General features: G+C 43.7%; 1 protein-coding gene across 10 annotated transcripts in view; it reads right to left on the reverse strand.

Annotated features, from left to right (window-relative positions):
• Positions 1 to 15949, reverse strand: part of LOC306706774 (supervillin-like) — a 44431-nt gene that overhangs the window by 9047 nt on the left and 19435 nt on the right. For 4 of the 10 annotated variants that reach the window (XM_079173982.1, XM_079173978.1, XM_079173974.1 and 1 more), the window contains exons 13-28: positions 14975 to 15260; positions 14139 to 14222; positions 11962 to 12703; positions 10231 to 10741; positions 8163 to 8295; positions 7167 to 7223; positions 5985 to 6062; positions 5293 to 5440; positions 4728 to 4823; positions 4339 to 4419; positions 3976 to 4153; positions 3708 to 3886; positions 3275 to 3430; positions 2002 to 2138; positions 1343 to 1490; positions 1053 to 1198 (exon numbers count right to left, since the gene is read on the reverse strand). In XM_079173982.1, the coding sequence (XP_079030108.1) occupies positions 1053 to 1198; positions 1343 to 1490; positions 2002 to 2138; positions 3275 to 3430; positions 3708 to 3886; positions 3976 to 4153; positions 4339 to 4419; positions 4728 to 4823; positions 5293 to 5440; positions 5985 to 6062; positions 7167 to 7223; positions 8163 to 8295; positions 10231 to 10741; positions 11962 to 12703; positions 14139 to 14222; positions 14975 to 15260 (3160 nt within the window). The remainder of the gene's footprint in view (positions 1 to 1052; positions 1199 to 1342; positions 1491 to 2001; positions 2139 to 3274; positions 3431 to 3707; positions 3887 to 3975; positions 4154 to 4338; positions 4420 to 4727; positions 4824 to 5292; positions 5441 to 5984; positions 6063 to 7166; positions 7224 to 8162; positions 8296 to 10230; positions 10742 to 11961; positions 12704 to 14138; positions 14223 to 14974; positions 15261 to 15949) is intronic. The other 6 variants (XM_079173983.1, XM_079173979.1, XM_079173976.1 and 3 more) reach the window with 6 other exon arrangements.

Here is a 15949-nt window from a genome sequence, read left to right on the forward strand (position 1 = left end):
ATTCCAGATGCTACTTCATTTGCATGCAAAACGATCAATGTAACTGCAGTGCACTCCTTGGTGTTAGCCCCATTGTGCTGATCCCATTTCTATTTGTTCAGCAGCAGCAGCGCACAGATGGATGTAGGAGGTGCTCGCCATGGCACCTGCTGTTGCTAAGCAACACATTGAAAACCAGCTAGAAGCACAGAGCTCTTCTTCAGAATACTGACATATTATATATATCAGCAAATCTTAAGTTCCATACTGTGGTGATGCTGCATTATGCTGGCGTCATGAGTCTAGATTGAGTCAAAGGGCAACAGTGTCGGTTAAAAAGGTGGAATCAGGGATTCTCATCCACTGCGCTTTTTGTCAAATTCAGCGGGATATCGCCTCACGGTCCGGTAGCCTGGGTTCCCTCCTTAACCTCTCACAAACCTTCTCAAACACATTAAATTTAAGGACGTTCCAGGTCCGATTCCCTCAAATTCAAGGACCTAACACGGCATAGTTTTGCAATTGCCGCTGTTTAACCTGCATTGTTCAACTCATGCACGGGCGTGACCGCCGCACTTTCTCCAGGCAGGTGGAGCATAAAACAACGATGCTACTGTGGGCTGACACGCAGTGGAACATAACCTGTTTACTAACGTTAAATAAAAAAATATATCAAAAGAACTTCAATATCTATTCTTGCACGAAATATATATATTCAAGCACTTTCAACACTCTATTTATGTCTATTTTCAAAAACATATAAGGCCTCGATTCCCCCATCCCCTCAAATTCACACACTTTCAAGGACTTCAAGGATCCCCTTAAAGATAAAGGCAGAGGGAGCGAGAGGGACGATAAGGAGGGGGGTATTTGTTTGGGTGTTGAATTTAATTAACAATCTTTCTCCAGACACCACCTTTAAAAAGGCACCACTACTGCTCGCAGTGTAACATTTTAGTCTTCTAATCCAGGTCAAAAACACTGACAGCACATTCTCTCCATTTAAATATAAAAATAATAAAGCAAAAACCATGTCGAGACGCCTTTGTGGACCAACAGAAAGTCTCACTGACCTCCTTGGACGCCAGCAGAGAGCTGCGAGGAACCTTCCCCCACTCGTCATCATCAGGAACCAGTTTGTCATCCAGCAGTCTGAAGATACAGTTGGTTTCCACAATGGCATTCTCAAACTGCTCATCCTCCTCTGGTGGACCAGCCGCTACAAGCACAATCAGACGGACATATTATAATCAGTATAACTGTTTGTCATGCTTTAAAAAGTGTATACAGGGTATCTGTACACATTTTGAGAGAGACAACCTGAACTTTCTTGTCAAATCTGAATATTAAGGTCATGTCTTACGTTGGTAAGCGGCCTGTCCTCCGAGCACCGTCCAGAACTGCTGGGTATCTGGACCTTGTGGGTTGACCCCTTCCTCGATGGTCTGCACCTGGTTCGCCCTGCAGCCCATGTCCTTCTTCGTCTGGATGAAGGTGGCCATATCTATAGCCTACAAGCGAGAAACAAAGAAAGAATTCAAGTTTTCTTTATTTATCTAGGAACGGGGAACATCCAGCTTCACTTTTACACACACATTTTGAGAAAAGGTGCAACTCATAACAACTGAGTCAGAAACTGAAGACAACGTGAGGTTACTATAAAGAGACTTGGCTGACTCACGGTAAGGTTGTTGTGCATAAAATCATAATAAAATGAGTAAACAGCTCTGAACGTGGAGGCGGAGCAGAAAAACAAATGTTTATTACAAAGTGTCTAGACAGAGAGCCTTTGGGGAAATGTTAGAGCTGTAGCCTGAAAGCATGCGTTTGATGAGGAGCACAGATGGGCATATGTGCCAGTGTGTATTACTGTGTGTATTACTATTCGTGTGTGTGCAGGGAAATGAGAGGCAGCCACCTCTCTCTCTCACATTACAGCAGTAGCTTTGATTCTAGACGTGCAAAATGAAAACTCTTAAGGAACAGACTGTCATGATTAGTAATACAGGAGCAGGCGCTCACCTTGGCCTTCTCAATGACGTTTGAGAACTCTCCCAGCCAGACGACGCAGTGCTCTGGAGTGACCAGCAGGAAACAGTCGCCGCTGTTCAGCGATGACGCTCTCGGCTCCACCAATCTGGTCTGAACGTGACGACGACCTGGAAAAAAAATGTATTGATTAATCTACTGATTTATAGAGACAGAGTGCAATTAAGTCCCGCCCAGATTGGAGGAGAAAACGATTCATCGCTCATCTTTGACTTTGTATTCTGTGACGGTTACGTCTGCAAGCAAACGACAGAAAAATGTCAAAACGCTGCTGTGTGGTGGGATGCACTACCAACAGGGTAAAACACCTAGAACTCAGTTTCTATAAGCTGCCTAACCGGAAAAAAAACAAGCCTTTAAGTAGACAAAAGAGGCATCAGCAGGAAAAATCAGGGAAACTGTGGGATGCCTACAAGAATTCTGTCTAAATATCTGTTTTAGGTGAAGTATACTTCTGTAGGTTACCTTAAAGCATTTTGATAGTATGCAACTTGTGTTATAGTGGAATGTGGAGAAATCAGAAAGCTATGAAGTATTATGATTGAATGTGCTAGGCTAACTATAGTAATGTGCTAACACATAGCTAACATTAGCATCATCATCATTTTAGTATCAACTGCACACCTGGTAAACATAGGATGCTAAAATAAATAATCCTTTGACAAGCTGAAATCTCATGATTTTAGCTAGCTCCGGGCATTTTGTTAGCGTTTCAGCACTTGGTTGCATATTGTGGCGCCGTTTGTTTTTCCTTCTGGTGGCCGTGCTTTTCAGAGTATGACGCTATAGCTTTTAGTTCCTTTAGCACATATCAGCTGTCTGATGGAATCAGAAGGAATAGTTTGATATTTTGGGAAATAAGCTTACTTACTCTCTAGCGGAGAGTTAGATGAGAAGATCCACCCTCATAAATATAAAGCTACAGCCAGTTAGCTTAGCTTAGCACAAAGACTGGACAGAGGGGGAAACAGCTAGCCTCGCTTTGTCTGAAGGTATTATAAAACATCACATCTTGTGTGAAGACTGAAGTGTAACACATGACTATGTATTGTTTCATGGGCCTTTCCAAAAATATCATACTTATCTTTCCCTAAAAAAATAAGAAATCAGTGGGCATGTTGTCAGCATAAGTCCAGCTTTTAATTAAGGCTGAACATCTATTATCAGTCTAAACCCTGAAAGTAAAGACAGTGGAAGGGAAGCAGCTTCATGCACACAGCTCAACACAGTCAGAAAGGGTTTTCACCTTTGACTTGCATCAGCATGAGGTTCTTGTATGGCACGGCGCTGTTGTTGGACATCTGCTCGGAGATGTTAACGCTGCGCAGACTCACGCTGTTGAAGTTTTCTTTACTGGCCAGACCAGCCAGAGCAGCATCAGAGAACTCAGAGGATTTATTCACTGGAATGAGAGAGAGAAAAAATGATAACCTTCAGGGGTAGAAAAATACCATAAATGCTTCATTAAACTTTAAAGAAACTAAACCAGTAGAGTAAACACTGCTACAGAAGTGGGCCATCTGAGGCTGCATTACAATTAGTACTGTTTACCCAATAAAAAAAAGAGGCGGAGATGAACGTAGTTTTGTAGGCTGTAAACAACGATAATGTTCCCAATTCTCCACTGCGGTTTTTGACAACAAACACACACATAGACAAACACACGGCGTCATGCTTACGCTCACTCTTCTCAGCCTTCATCCTCTTGCTCTCCACCTGCGCCACGTTCAACCTCTGCTCCGTGTACTCGTGTCTGATGTCCTCTCTGGCTGCCAGCATCTTCACAGGGTTTCTGGACGCCTGGACGTTCCGGGACGGACGCACCGACCGCTTGTGCTGCACCATGGCCGAAGTCAACCTGGAACGGGAGAAAAGCATGTGCATGAGTGGTGTCTGATGTGCTCGACTTATATTCAGCCATCCCTAAAAGCTTCATTGTTTACTTACTTGGGGCCCTGAGAACCAAAGATGGCGTCAAAATCCTCAGTGATCTCAATCCTGGTGGGCATGCGTGGAAATTCAGCAACGCGTCTGTAGAACTTGGAGAAGATTTCGTCATCCAGCTTCATCACCTCCTTCACCGCCTTCTCGGTAACTGTTATGGTGGTTTCCTGCAGACCAGCCACTGATCAAGGATGGAAAAACTACATCAGGCCCGAACTCAATAATAAACACAAGGGTAGAATTTGCCGAAATAGCAGAAAGAAATGCCCAAATAAATAGTTTTCTTTTAGAGAAGATGACACAAAACATTCCTTAATAGATATTGATATCACGTAACGAGCTTAAAGTCGGTGAGGAAGTTCATACCTTTGCTATTCAGACGGCCCAAGAAGCTCTCCAACTTGTCTAGTTTCTTGTCCGATTCCATGTCTGATCTGGCCTCAATTTCTATAAATGAAATAATGAAAGGTTACTACTGGCAACATTATCTTAACCAACTGAAAAAATGTATATATGGTCTGTCTTGGTGTGTTTTAATGAGCTTGTTTAAATGAAGTTTGTAAATATATGTATATATTAGTACATATTGTAAAAGTTTAAAAGTGAAAGTATCGATCCCTTGTGGTTAAAGCGACAACAAAATGTGCAAATTAACCAATTCAGGTTGAAACCACACTGGTGCATAAACTCCTCTGATTTCTTTTATTTATTTAGCAGAGGTAGCAGTGATGACACTGGACACGGATCTGTCTCACCCTCTTGTGGTTTGTTGACAGCCGGCATGCTGCTCTTGAGTTTGGTGGAGACCGGTGACAGGATGGGACTGATAACGGAGGAGGAGGCTGCCAGGCCTGCGGACACACAGACGGAAATTCACACGAGATAGGACGTTACATTTAATAATATATATTTTTAATTTACAGCAGTGAATCAGTCTATCAAAACATAATAAGTTTACCACATATTTCTGAAATTCCCAAGATATTATCAATTTGTGAATAAAAGACAAAATCACTTAATTTTTTTAGTTTTAAAATGTCGTGCTCATTATCTGCACTCAGAATCGGTGTTCTGGGCCACTTCACACGTTGGCAGTGAAAGATGGCATGGCCACTAATAATCACACTGGGCATCGCAATCTAACACTGGGAAACAAATCTCATCGAAAGAATCAGAGTGAGGGAAAGTGCATTTTATAGGCCCCTTTTTTTTGTCAAATATAATATGCATATTTGTGCATAAAAATCATGCCCAGTGGCATTTTCAAATGGTGCACACCTTCATGAATAAGGGTGGATAACAGCAGGTCTGCACACTGACCTTTCTTGACCATACGAGCGGCCACGGTGTACTGGGTGGAGTCGTTGGCCGCTCCTCTGCCCTTTGTCTTCCAGGCATCCTCACGGACTGAAATCATCTGTTTTCTCTCCTCGATGGACATCTGGGCCTCGATCTCCTCTCCCATCTTCTGCACAGACAAGAGGACATCAGAAGAAACGATTAGGAAAAGATTTTAAAGAGTCAGGTCTTGAATGCAAAGCAACAAACTCTGCACAATAAGGCTACAATTCCAGGGTGTTTTCAGTCATGTTGGAGTTATTTTCCTTAACAGGTTTAAGAGCTGCATTCAAACTTAACACAAGATCATGGAGCCGAACCAAAAAGCTTCCAGACACTACTGGATCTACTTTCCATCACCTCTTACACAGCTTCACTATAACTTCATGTGACTCCACTCTTGCAAATATTCATGTAGTCACAGGATCAAACCAAGCAGATATAAAAAGGGTGGATGCACTCAAACGTGCTCGCTGCATGTCCTTTCAAGCCCATATAAACTACTTTATTCCACCGTAGTAGTGACGGCTATACTCCGAGTTCATGCAGTCAGAATCAAATGAAACTCAAGAGCACCCAAGGCGCCCAACACACCAGTAGCTGCAAACCAAGCAGAAAAGAAAAGACTCAAGTACATGCAGCACATTCGAGCTTGTCAGGTTGCGTGTCCTTACCTGACTATGATGGTCAATATACTGACACTTTTGACCGAGGGAGATAGTAGGAGAAAAGGTGGAAGAGAAGACAGGTTCCTGAGGATGTAGAGGTGGATGGAACAGTGAAAGAAAGGAAAGCAGAGGAGGAAATGGAAGAAAAACGACGAGCATGCAGATGAAGGAAGATAAGGGAGGGATGCAAAGGAGAGAAGGCCAGAAACTGGGAATGTAACATGACTGTTAAAACTACTGTTAAACTAATCGCTATAGTGCAGCTTCCAGACCAAATCTAAAAGCTCTGGAAACAATAATGACTTTGTATAACAGTTCACTGTTTGTAAGTTCTTTGTTCAGCTCTGGAGTCCTTGTTTTTAGATCTATTTCTGTTGTCAAATCCCTTGAATATGTGTGCACATACTTGGCCAATAAAGCCGATTCTCATAAATGAAATCTTTTAGTTTTTGGAACGTACATGCACAATGTAAATATCCATTTTAAAGAAATGACAAAAGCCTTTCAAAAGTAAAAAATGGATTGCTTTTGAATTGAAAGACCATGCCAAACAAAAATCATTAAAGGCCATTGAATATAATGTATATCTTTTACTGTATTACTGTTAGTAACCAGCAGAAAACTGCAATGACCATTTTCCCTTTGATACTTTGTAAGCTGAGACACGAACAGCTTGAATCCAGCACAAAAGGGGTTCATTATCACATATTAGATCACCGGGGCAGTGAAAACACAGCTTAAAGGTGCATTAAGTCATAATTGAAAAATGTAATCTATAATTTACATATATCTTTATTATATAGCAGTCAGCCACAAGTATTCTTTTCACACTCGCAGAGTCTTTAATTTGAATAATCTTTCGAGGCCTTAGGAGACTGGAAAACAGTTTTAATTGAAGATGTTCCAGAAGACAACAGGAATTGACTTTCTTTCACTTTGATTTAAGTTGATTACTTAATGCCCCTTTAAGACGGAATCAGCAAAAAGCTAAATAAAGCTTTGAAAAGTTTTAGCGTCAGTGACTTTCCAAACACCGTCCCACCATTTCAGAAGCATCACAGACTGAAAGTAAAGAAGAGCACCCACTACACACCCACTCAGGAGACGCAATCACACAAAGTCCACACAAAGCTGTGATTGGACAACACAAGTCCCACACGAAGCTGATTGGCCCACACCGGGTCTTACCCAGAGCTGCTCAGACACAGACACAGCGGAGTAGTCTTGAACGACCACCCCTTCCTCCTATAGGGGTTAAACACAAGGGAAGTTCTCGGTCAGATGGAGAGAAAGGGGGGAGGATGAGGGGGAGGGCATTGTTGCTGTAATGGGTTTAGGGGTGAGACAGCCTGGAGGATTACCATCCAGGGTTTAAGCAGGCAGTTTCTCCCAACTGAATACTAATGTGAAGTAGATGAACTGCAGGAAAAAAAGTGTAAAACTTAGAAATTAGAGGTTCTTTGAGCGTATAATTTAATTGCAGCTCCGGTTTAACCAATAGAGATGCGTATAAATCCGTATTAGAAGATCCTTTAACATTCTTTTCTGTCAAATAAGCTTTCATTGTCACTATTGATACTTAGCTTTGGGAGCTTACTCAAATCTAATTGTGTTAAAAAAAAAAGAAGAATCTATTACCAAACCCCCAGACAGCTAATTCTACAGCAGCAGACTGTCCTCCTGGTTTACAGCCTCTAGGGGCTGGATTGGATGCTGCACTGATCTGGACCACTGGGCTCAAACAACAGATGGACTGAAGGAGGAAATGAAAGGAGCACTTAGCTAAAGGAGCGAGGACGGGAGCTGGCATGGTAACCACGAAGGATGGGGGATGAAATGTGTTTACTCTGGCTACTTTGGTGAAGCTGCTCCACCAGTCTACCCAAAGATGGAACTTTTTTTGAGACATGTATTTGCTTTTTTTTAATTCAGGGATACTTAATTATCATATAAGCTTCCACCAAGATAGCAGCACATAGCAGGTCAATAGTAGAAGGTGAAGAGAGGGAAATTAATTTTCACTTTTAACCGGCTGTATTGAAGAGTTTTCAGGGATCTCTCCTAAACACAGCTTCGCCGTGGCATCCATTCGAGCAAACAACACAAGCAGCTCTTTAAAAAGAATCCAATGTATGTGATATAATACTATTTGAGTTGGTACACTGGTGCGCAGATGAGACTGACCTTCATCTCGCAGGTCTGCTCTGACTCCCATAGCTGCGCCTGCTGCTCGGTGGACACCACCTTAACCACTTCCTGTTTCTTGTTGATCCGGTTCCTCCAGTCCTCCTCACCACTCTTCTTCAGCAGCGCCACTCTGTCACAAAACGACAAAAACACATCACTCGTTAGAAACTCCAATCTTTCTTTTAAACTGTGTTTCAAAGTTTAAAAGGTACAAAATACAGTATGTGGGTGTAATTTGGGGGTATAAAATAATAGATAAGACTTCTAGGAGTCTTGGGTTTGAATATTCAAATCAGTGTGAACATCATATAGCTTGAATGAAGATGTGTGATACTATCAGATAGGGTGGTTTTCACTGAGTCATCCTTAACATTTCTGTAGTTGTGCTGTAACATCACCTGTCTCAATATGTTTAATAAACTAAAGTGAGCTGAAAAAAGTGTTTCCAACCTGAAGGCTACTTGGGGTGAGAGAACCGGATTTTAAGAGGTTTACATTTTGCTGACAATAATGTTTTTACAATAACAAGTAAATTGCAAAATGTTTTTCCAAGCCAAGCAATTGTATCATAGAGCATCATCTAATGTAGTGACCATGTGTATCTAGAATCAAACCTTAACAACAGGTGGAACCAGAACAAAGAAAAAGCACCGTACCTCACAGGAGCTCAATATTTTTACCCAATGTCTTATTGTACGGTGTTTGAACCTCTTGAATTGCTAACATGTATGCTAATGGTGACAACATTTCCTTGGCATTACCCTGTGAGTATATTTTAGGGTCTGTGTTTTGAAAATAATCATATAAAAGGGGACAAAAAAAACGTTTGTGTTTTGAAAAAAATCATTCAAGAGTGAAAAACCAGGTCAGAGATTTCCGCTTTACAAACAGCAAACGGGAAAAGGGCCTCCAAAAGCACCGCTAACGGATGGCTGAGGGGTAAAAGAAAGTGTGTCATCGTCTCAGCTGCTTGAGTGTGGGACAGGACCAGAAATGAGGACATTGGGAGGAACCTGCTGAATCTCAGAGGATTCCTCCTCCAGTCCACACAGCTCACAGCTGGCTGGGAGGAGGAACGCAAATGTTCCTAAAAATGAATCTCCCTCACCTACATGAATGTCAAAGTGTGGAACAAACCTACAAAACTGCGAGGATGAGCAGACTTCTGCCTGATTCTGTCAAACGCTTCTAATCTATGAGACTCAGTGTCCAGTTTTCATCTTGTTAAGCGCTCCGACTGGATCCTTGGATTTGTGAATGGAATCAAGGCTCATTTGTGGCTTTGCCAGGCGTTAGGTTGAGATCGGCCTTTGTTTTCGTGGACCCTGTTATTATCTGACAAGTCATTGTTTTTTGTATTTCTTTGCGGTTTTGTGATAGCAACAAGAAAGTAAAGAACAGTTCCCCTTACCACTGAACACACATTCTCACCACAAGGCATGTGTGATACTTATTGATGGAAATAAAGATTTGTCTCTATAATGTCTCTCATATCTTGAACGACTGCTGAACATCTGGGCAAAATGTTGGCTCTATGTTTGCTATGAATGGACGAGCAAAAAACACAAACTCAAACAGAAACTTTAATTTGGTCTGTATTTAATTGTGGTTACTTAATAATTACGAATAAAATACAGACGGATATACCAGTAACACTAAAGAAGTTTCATCGCACATATTTCATGTTGAATGCTGAAAGGGTTTGAAGAGGGACTGGTTACCTTCCATGGAGAGCCTAAAATATTTTTGTTGGGCATGTGACTGGAATTGAGGGGGAGGAAAATGCAGCAAAGACAGACTGTGCCACAGTAAATACTGTGAAAAGAGCCTCTACTGTGATAGCCATGAAAGTTACATCATTATTATTCAGATTTTTCTGCCCACTGATCCTGTTCCTAGGTCAAAATGCTATCACGCTCTCGAGCAGCATTACATACACTGTCCGAATGTGGTGAATTAAACCAGTAAGATAAAAGTATGCTGTAAATAAATGGGCTCACAGACTTAATGGTGGCATTAACCGGACTGGTAACAAGTCACTTTCAGATCCTTAGCTGTCACTCACCTCTCCTTGATGGACATCTGTTGGGCGGACATGCTGTCAGACAGTTGGTCTCCAGACTCCGTGGGGGACAGCAGATCTCCAGAGTCGACACTGTGCCTGCCGAAGTCCTCGCTGTGGTCCAGGGGCAGGGACTGGGAATGGACCAGCGCCTGGGGGAAGGACTGGGGTTTGGGTGGTGTCTGTGGAGGCACCTGGGGTTTGGGCAGCGGCTGGGGGGGCGTCTGCAGGTAGGGCTTAGGGAGAGGCTGGATGAATCCCTGAGGTGTGGCCTGGGTTTGTGGGGACTGGGTGAAAGGTTTGGGGTACGTCGGTGGGGGCTGGGCGAACGGCTGGGGCTGGGTGTCGGCCGGAGGTTTGGGTGGTGTCGGTGGAGGCTGCTGTGTGAAGGGTTTAGGAAGAGTTTGAGGAGGCTGGAGGTTGATTTGCTGCTGGCTGCTTGAAACGTGAGACACTGTCCTGGATGACACTTTAGCTATCGGTGGCTTCAGTGGTGCAGGATGATCCGGCAGGTCTGAAATAAGCATACAGTAATACAATCATGTAGTTACAATCATCAAAATGATTCACATGTTAACAGAGACATCAAACTACATTATTAGTCGTTTTTTCTCTTTCTTTAAGTGTTTAGACCATTTATTTTCAAGCATATATTGTAAATTATTTCAACCAATACTTTTTCTAACTCAATATGACCAAAGTTGAAATTGACTCTGGTGTATGCAGCTGGTTTTGTAGGGAAGAAATGTCATTGGTATCATACAAAGCCTGCTGTGTACAGTATGCTGTTCACATTTTGGGGACTCATCTGCTATTTGGAGACAAAACACAGGTCAACGACTACGTCTTAGGCTTTACACTTGTGCTTTGAGCTGAGGTCAGGGTAAGGGTCAGTGTTAGGCATGTCGAGGAAGGTCCACGGGGAGTTATTGTGAAGCCGTGCAAGTCGTCCTGACCTCATGATACTCTAGTCTAATAGATCTACCAATACTGAACTAAATAAGAGTACGGCCTGCAGACAAGGCATCCTTTGTGTCCTTCCTGTCCTCTACCTGTTTCATGGAGGTGCCGGCCAAGTGTTCTGCACCCTCTGACTGAGTGCTTTCATCTCTCTCTGTAGTGTTTGTGTGCATGCATGGGAAAAAGACCACCCCTGGACACATTTTGCATTAACACATAAAAACAGGTCAGGCCCATTATACTGGAGTATGCGCAAGGCGAACCCACAGGCGTGATGTGGTGCTCGGGGACCACAGCCCCTTTTTTATGAGCCATGACAGTGAGCACAACACAGATTGATTTAAAAACCTCTGACAGTCAGCATGTCAGGAAAGGGCTTCCTCTTTCTAGACAAAGGGAGCCACGAGGCAAATGCATGGAAAAATATGCTAATTGGATGCAGCTTCAGACGCCTCTCTCTCTCTCTGTCTGTCTGTATCAGCCAAATCAAATACCCCCCAGCTGGGACAAGTGTGTGTGCAGCCGGCAGAAAGCAATCATGCGTGGGAGCATGCTGCATGAGACAATGAGGGTAATGAGAACAGCCTCTTCCCTAGACATTGCTTCCACTTTTTTTTTTGTCACTCCCTTTCTCTCTTCCCCTTATGTCCCCTCTGTTTTTATCTGTCTTCCCACATCCCTCCTTTTACCCTCAGCTATTCACAACCCTATTATCATTATTTCACTTTTCTCCATCTCATATCTGTGTAAGTCGTGGGAGAAGCATCCTCCTACCTGAGATGCCTGGCTGGCTCCGGCCGCTGCTCTTCTCCTGCTCCTGTGTGGAGGAGCCGTGAGCTGCCTCTCTCAGGCACCCTCCTCTTCCTCTTCCTCCTCCCTCGGCGCTCTCCTTACTCTCCTGGGAGTGTCCGTCTGCGGCTCTCCGGCTGGGCAGAGGCTCTGACTCGCCCCTCCTGGAAGAGAGCTCGGCAGAGTGCTGAGGCTGGGGATGCTGCCGCTGGTGCCTGCCGTCCCGGTCCCTGTCGGGGGAGTGCAGCTTTCCCTTAATGCTGCCGTCTTGGATCTCTCCTCTGGCTCCTCCCTGCTGTGTCCCCCGAACCTCCTCCTCCTCCTGACGCTCCCTCCGGTTCTCCTCCACCGCCTCCCCCTGCTGCCGGTGACTTTCAGAGGAGGTGGGAGCACGAGGAGCCCCGGCTCTCTGTCGGCTCTCAGAGAGGAGAGGGGAGGAGTTGAGCTCAGCATCGGGGTGGCCCGGGTCTCCGCTCTGGGTCATGGAGAAATACATCAACGCCCTCTCCTGGTGGCTGCTCGCAGTGCCGGCAGCCTGTTGTTGGGCAGGGATGTAGGGCATCGCGGTGGACTTCCCTGGACGGAGACCACCGTCATCGCCGCCGACACCGCCGCTGCCTGGCGTGATGGTTACTGTGGAGACGGTGGCTTGGGAGGTGACGGCTGCCACAGAGCGGATCAGGGAGGCAGACAGGGGCTCCAGTTTGCTCTCGCCGCCGTTTTTCAGCTGCAGGAACAGCAGGAATCATGTCAGAAATTCGGGATGGATAGAATGACAACAGGAGGGCTGAAGGGATTGATATGGAGAGAGGATGGGTTAAATGGAATTGTGGCAGGGAAGTTAGAGATTGGTGGAGGTATGTGTGGATGTTATAGAAGGTATTTGGTGATAAAGTTGGATGAGAAGGAAGATGGATGGATGAGGGGAAGGACAGCAGCAATCAAAGCAAATTAGGGAAACAATTTTGAGTGCTTCGGGTTTGCTCATGAAGCTGCAGCTGTACAGCAACTCTGTCATTCACAAAATGGCAGCAGGGAGCCGAAGCACAGAATTTCACACAAACTAAAATCATAAACAAAAGAAGACACACAAAACATTTGCCCTTACAGTTATCATCTGAAACTCAAAAGCATCTAAGCTATGACATTCATGAACCATCATGCATGTCTCTGGTCTGGAAACCTTTATTTATGTTCATATTTGTTAGCAAACGTATCATTTGATTTATATAACGCATGGAATAATCAGTGGTGTCCTTAAAGGGAAATTCCGGTATATTTCAACATGCCATATTTCACATAAATGTGTGTGTTTATTGCTCGTGCTAACTTGACATCTACTGTCGATGTATCCCCGAGCAAGGAACAATACCTAACTTTTAATTAGAGCTGGATGATAGTTACCAAATCACATAAAAAATACCGTTGTTCTGATAATGGGACAATGCAAATTAATGTTGGTGTTTTCAGACAATATTTAATGATTGATGTGATGTCTCTATGACGGCTAATCATAATGAGGCTTCTAAGTGTGGACTTAACAGATTGAACGATCTAATACATTTAGAAAATGATATCACTGCCTGTAATAGAGCTTCAAAAGTTAGTAAAACACAACATTAAAACTCAGTATTAGCATTCATATTTGTGTATTGAAATATGATCCATCTCTTCTTCAGGCTCCAGTAGAGATACTCAAACTCTGCACCAGACTACAGTCAATTGATTTTGACTGCAAAACAAGGTCTTTGTATTGACCCACATTTCTGCAGACAGCAGGATCCATCCACATACTTATTCCTCAGATACGTTTATTTTTTTTCTTGCTGGTTTATTCAGGTTTATTGGGAGGAAGCCTGAATAAAGTAGCATGCAGAACTTTCAGTCGAATAATCCCATGCTTGTTTCGCAATGAACAAGCATGTCACAGAAGCTGCTTGCATCCAAGAATGAGGAGCCATGGAAAACAAACAAGGCACCCGAAACTTTCAAACCATTTCCTCATGACAAAGCCACATCTACCACTTCAAATACACACTGAATTGCATTTACGGACATCGTCAAACTCAGCTCAGCTACTGTAAGCAAGACAAGACAACACTGGTCACTAGCGGGGACCAATCAGATCAATCATTTGATGCAACCAATCAGAAGTTCCTTACAGGCAGCGGGGGTCTTACACGTTCTCCCTGATTGGCCTCTAAGTCACCGTTACACACCGCGGAGGTTACCGGCGGCTCAGCTTCCTGTGTGGACACCAGTGGCTGACTGTGAATATGCTGGAGGTGAAGTCTGCCTATTACAAAGCATCTGACACTGTGTTTTCTGGGACAACATGTTTCTTTTGTTTCACTGCATATAGATAAGACAATGTATCAGTGGAAGGTGGTAACAGATCAACAATATACAGTACACAGTATTTCTGAGTTCCACATGTCAATTGTTGGTCATTTGTGACATCTAGAGGCCGCTGTATTAAAAAGCAAAAAGCCGAACATACTCTGTGACCTGTTCATTTCATGGTGCCTGAGAGTCATCCAGCTGCACAGAGAATCATGTCATTCATCCATCACTCACAAAGAGAAACTGGTGCACTGTCAGTGACCTGGAAGTGACTCATCCGTTGCTTCAGGCCTGTTCACTGTAAGAACATCTAACATGCAAATAATATTTGAATGCAGTGTTTTTAATTTGATCTAATTATGTTCTACTTCCAAATGTCTTACATTTTTGGTTATGCTATTTATGCTATTTTGCTAATTTCACGTTGGTGTCGACGTTGACGTGCACAAAAATGTTTTTGTGACCTTTTCGTCTCTTTGAAACATTATAATATTCATCATTCACTCATTATTCACTTTGTGGGGGCAGTTAGGAGGGATGCCACCAAGGTTGGTGAGGGTTCGGAACAAGAAAACAGGGACAAAGTGAATCTATTGTAATGTTGTGCACTGAAATCTACTGAGCTAGGAGCTGCATTATGTCTGCATATTGTTACCTGCTCCACCTCTCCCTGGGTGATGGGTTGAGTCTGAAATCGGGCGTTGGCCCTGCGCTGGCGGGTGTCTCCTCGGGCCCCCTCGGCGGTCTTGCCCGTAGGCTGAGCGAGGCGGTTGAAGAGGGCCATCTTCTCAGACAAGGTGAGGGAGGATCGGTCAGGCTCGTCGGAGAAAAGCTCCAGGCCGTCTTCCTCTGCCCCAGCACTGCGAGCTGGTTTCTGGTACTCCTGGGTATCCTTCTCCTGATCCTGGACTGTTGAGTCTGGCTGCGAGGAGGCCGGCATGCTGGGTAGTGACAGGGGGGTGTTAGATGGGTGTAAATCTTCTAATAACCATTGGATTTCTGCTTCTGAGCGGCAGGACATTTATATTTGATGTATATAAGATTTAAAATATGGGGTTTCTAAATTGTCAAAGAGGATAAGGTGACTAGATATAAGGTTCGTCTAGAATAAACAACATCCAGTTGCCTTTGACTTATAACTTTTAGATATCCTATGACATGGACGACCGAGAATCTTCACAGACAAGAAAAGATTGAGTTTTATCAAAAGCTTATTTTTTTTAATATAACTTGAACCTTTCTCTATTCAAACAAAACATCTGCAGTCTTGAGGGACCAAAAACAAATGTGTTCCTCTGCTAAATATCCAATAACTGAACATGCATGCAAACGCCAGCTAGCAGGTAAATAGCTGTAAATACGGAGGCAGATTACAGGCACAGCAACATAGACATAAGTAGATCAGCATGCATATGCCAGATAATCATATAATGCACTCGGATGTTTGCAGGGGTTATGGAGATCTCGCAGCAGTGTGCTAAGTTAAACCAGGGTTGGTAAACAAAGTGCAGGACACGTGAACCCGGACATGCAGGGGGCTTTAACTGACTCAACCTCTGACCTTTCCATAAGATATGCAATCTTTTTTCTTCACTGACATCTGTAACCGGCATGCGAGAAACGCTGCGAG

This window comes from Pholis gunnellus, assembly GCF_910591455.1.
Source record: "Pholis gunnellus genome assembly, chromosome: 14".
Classification (NCBI taxonomy): domain Eukaryota; kingdom Metazoa; phylum Chordata; class Actinopteri; order Perciformes; family Pholidae; genus Pholis; species Pholis gunnellus.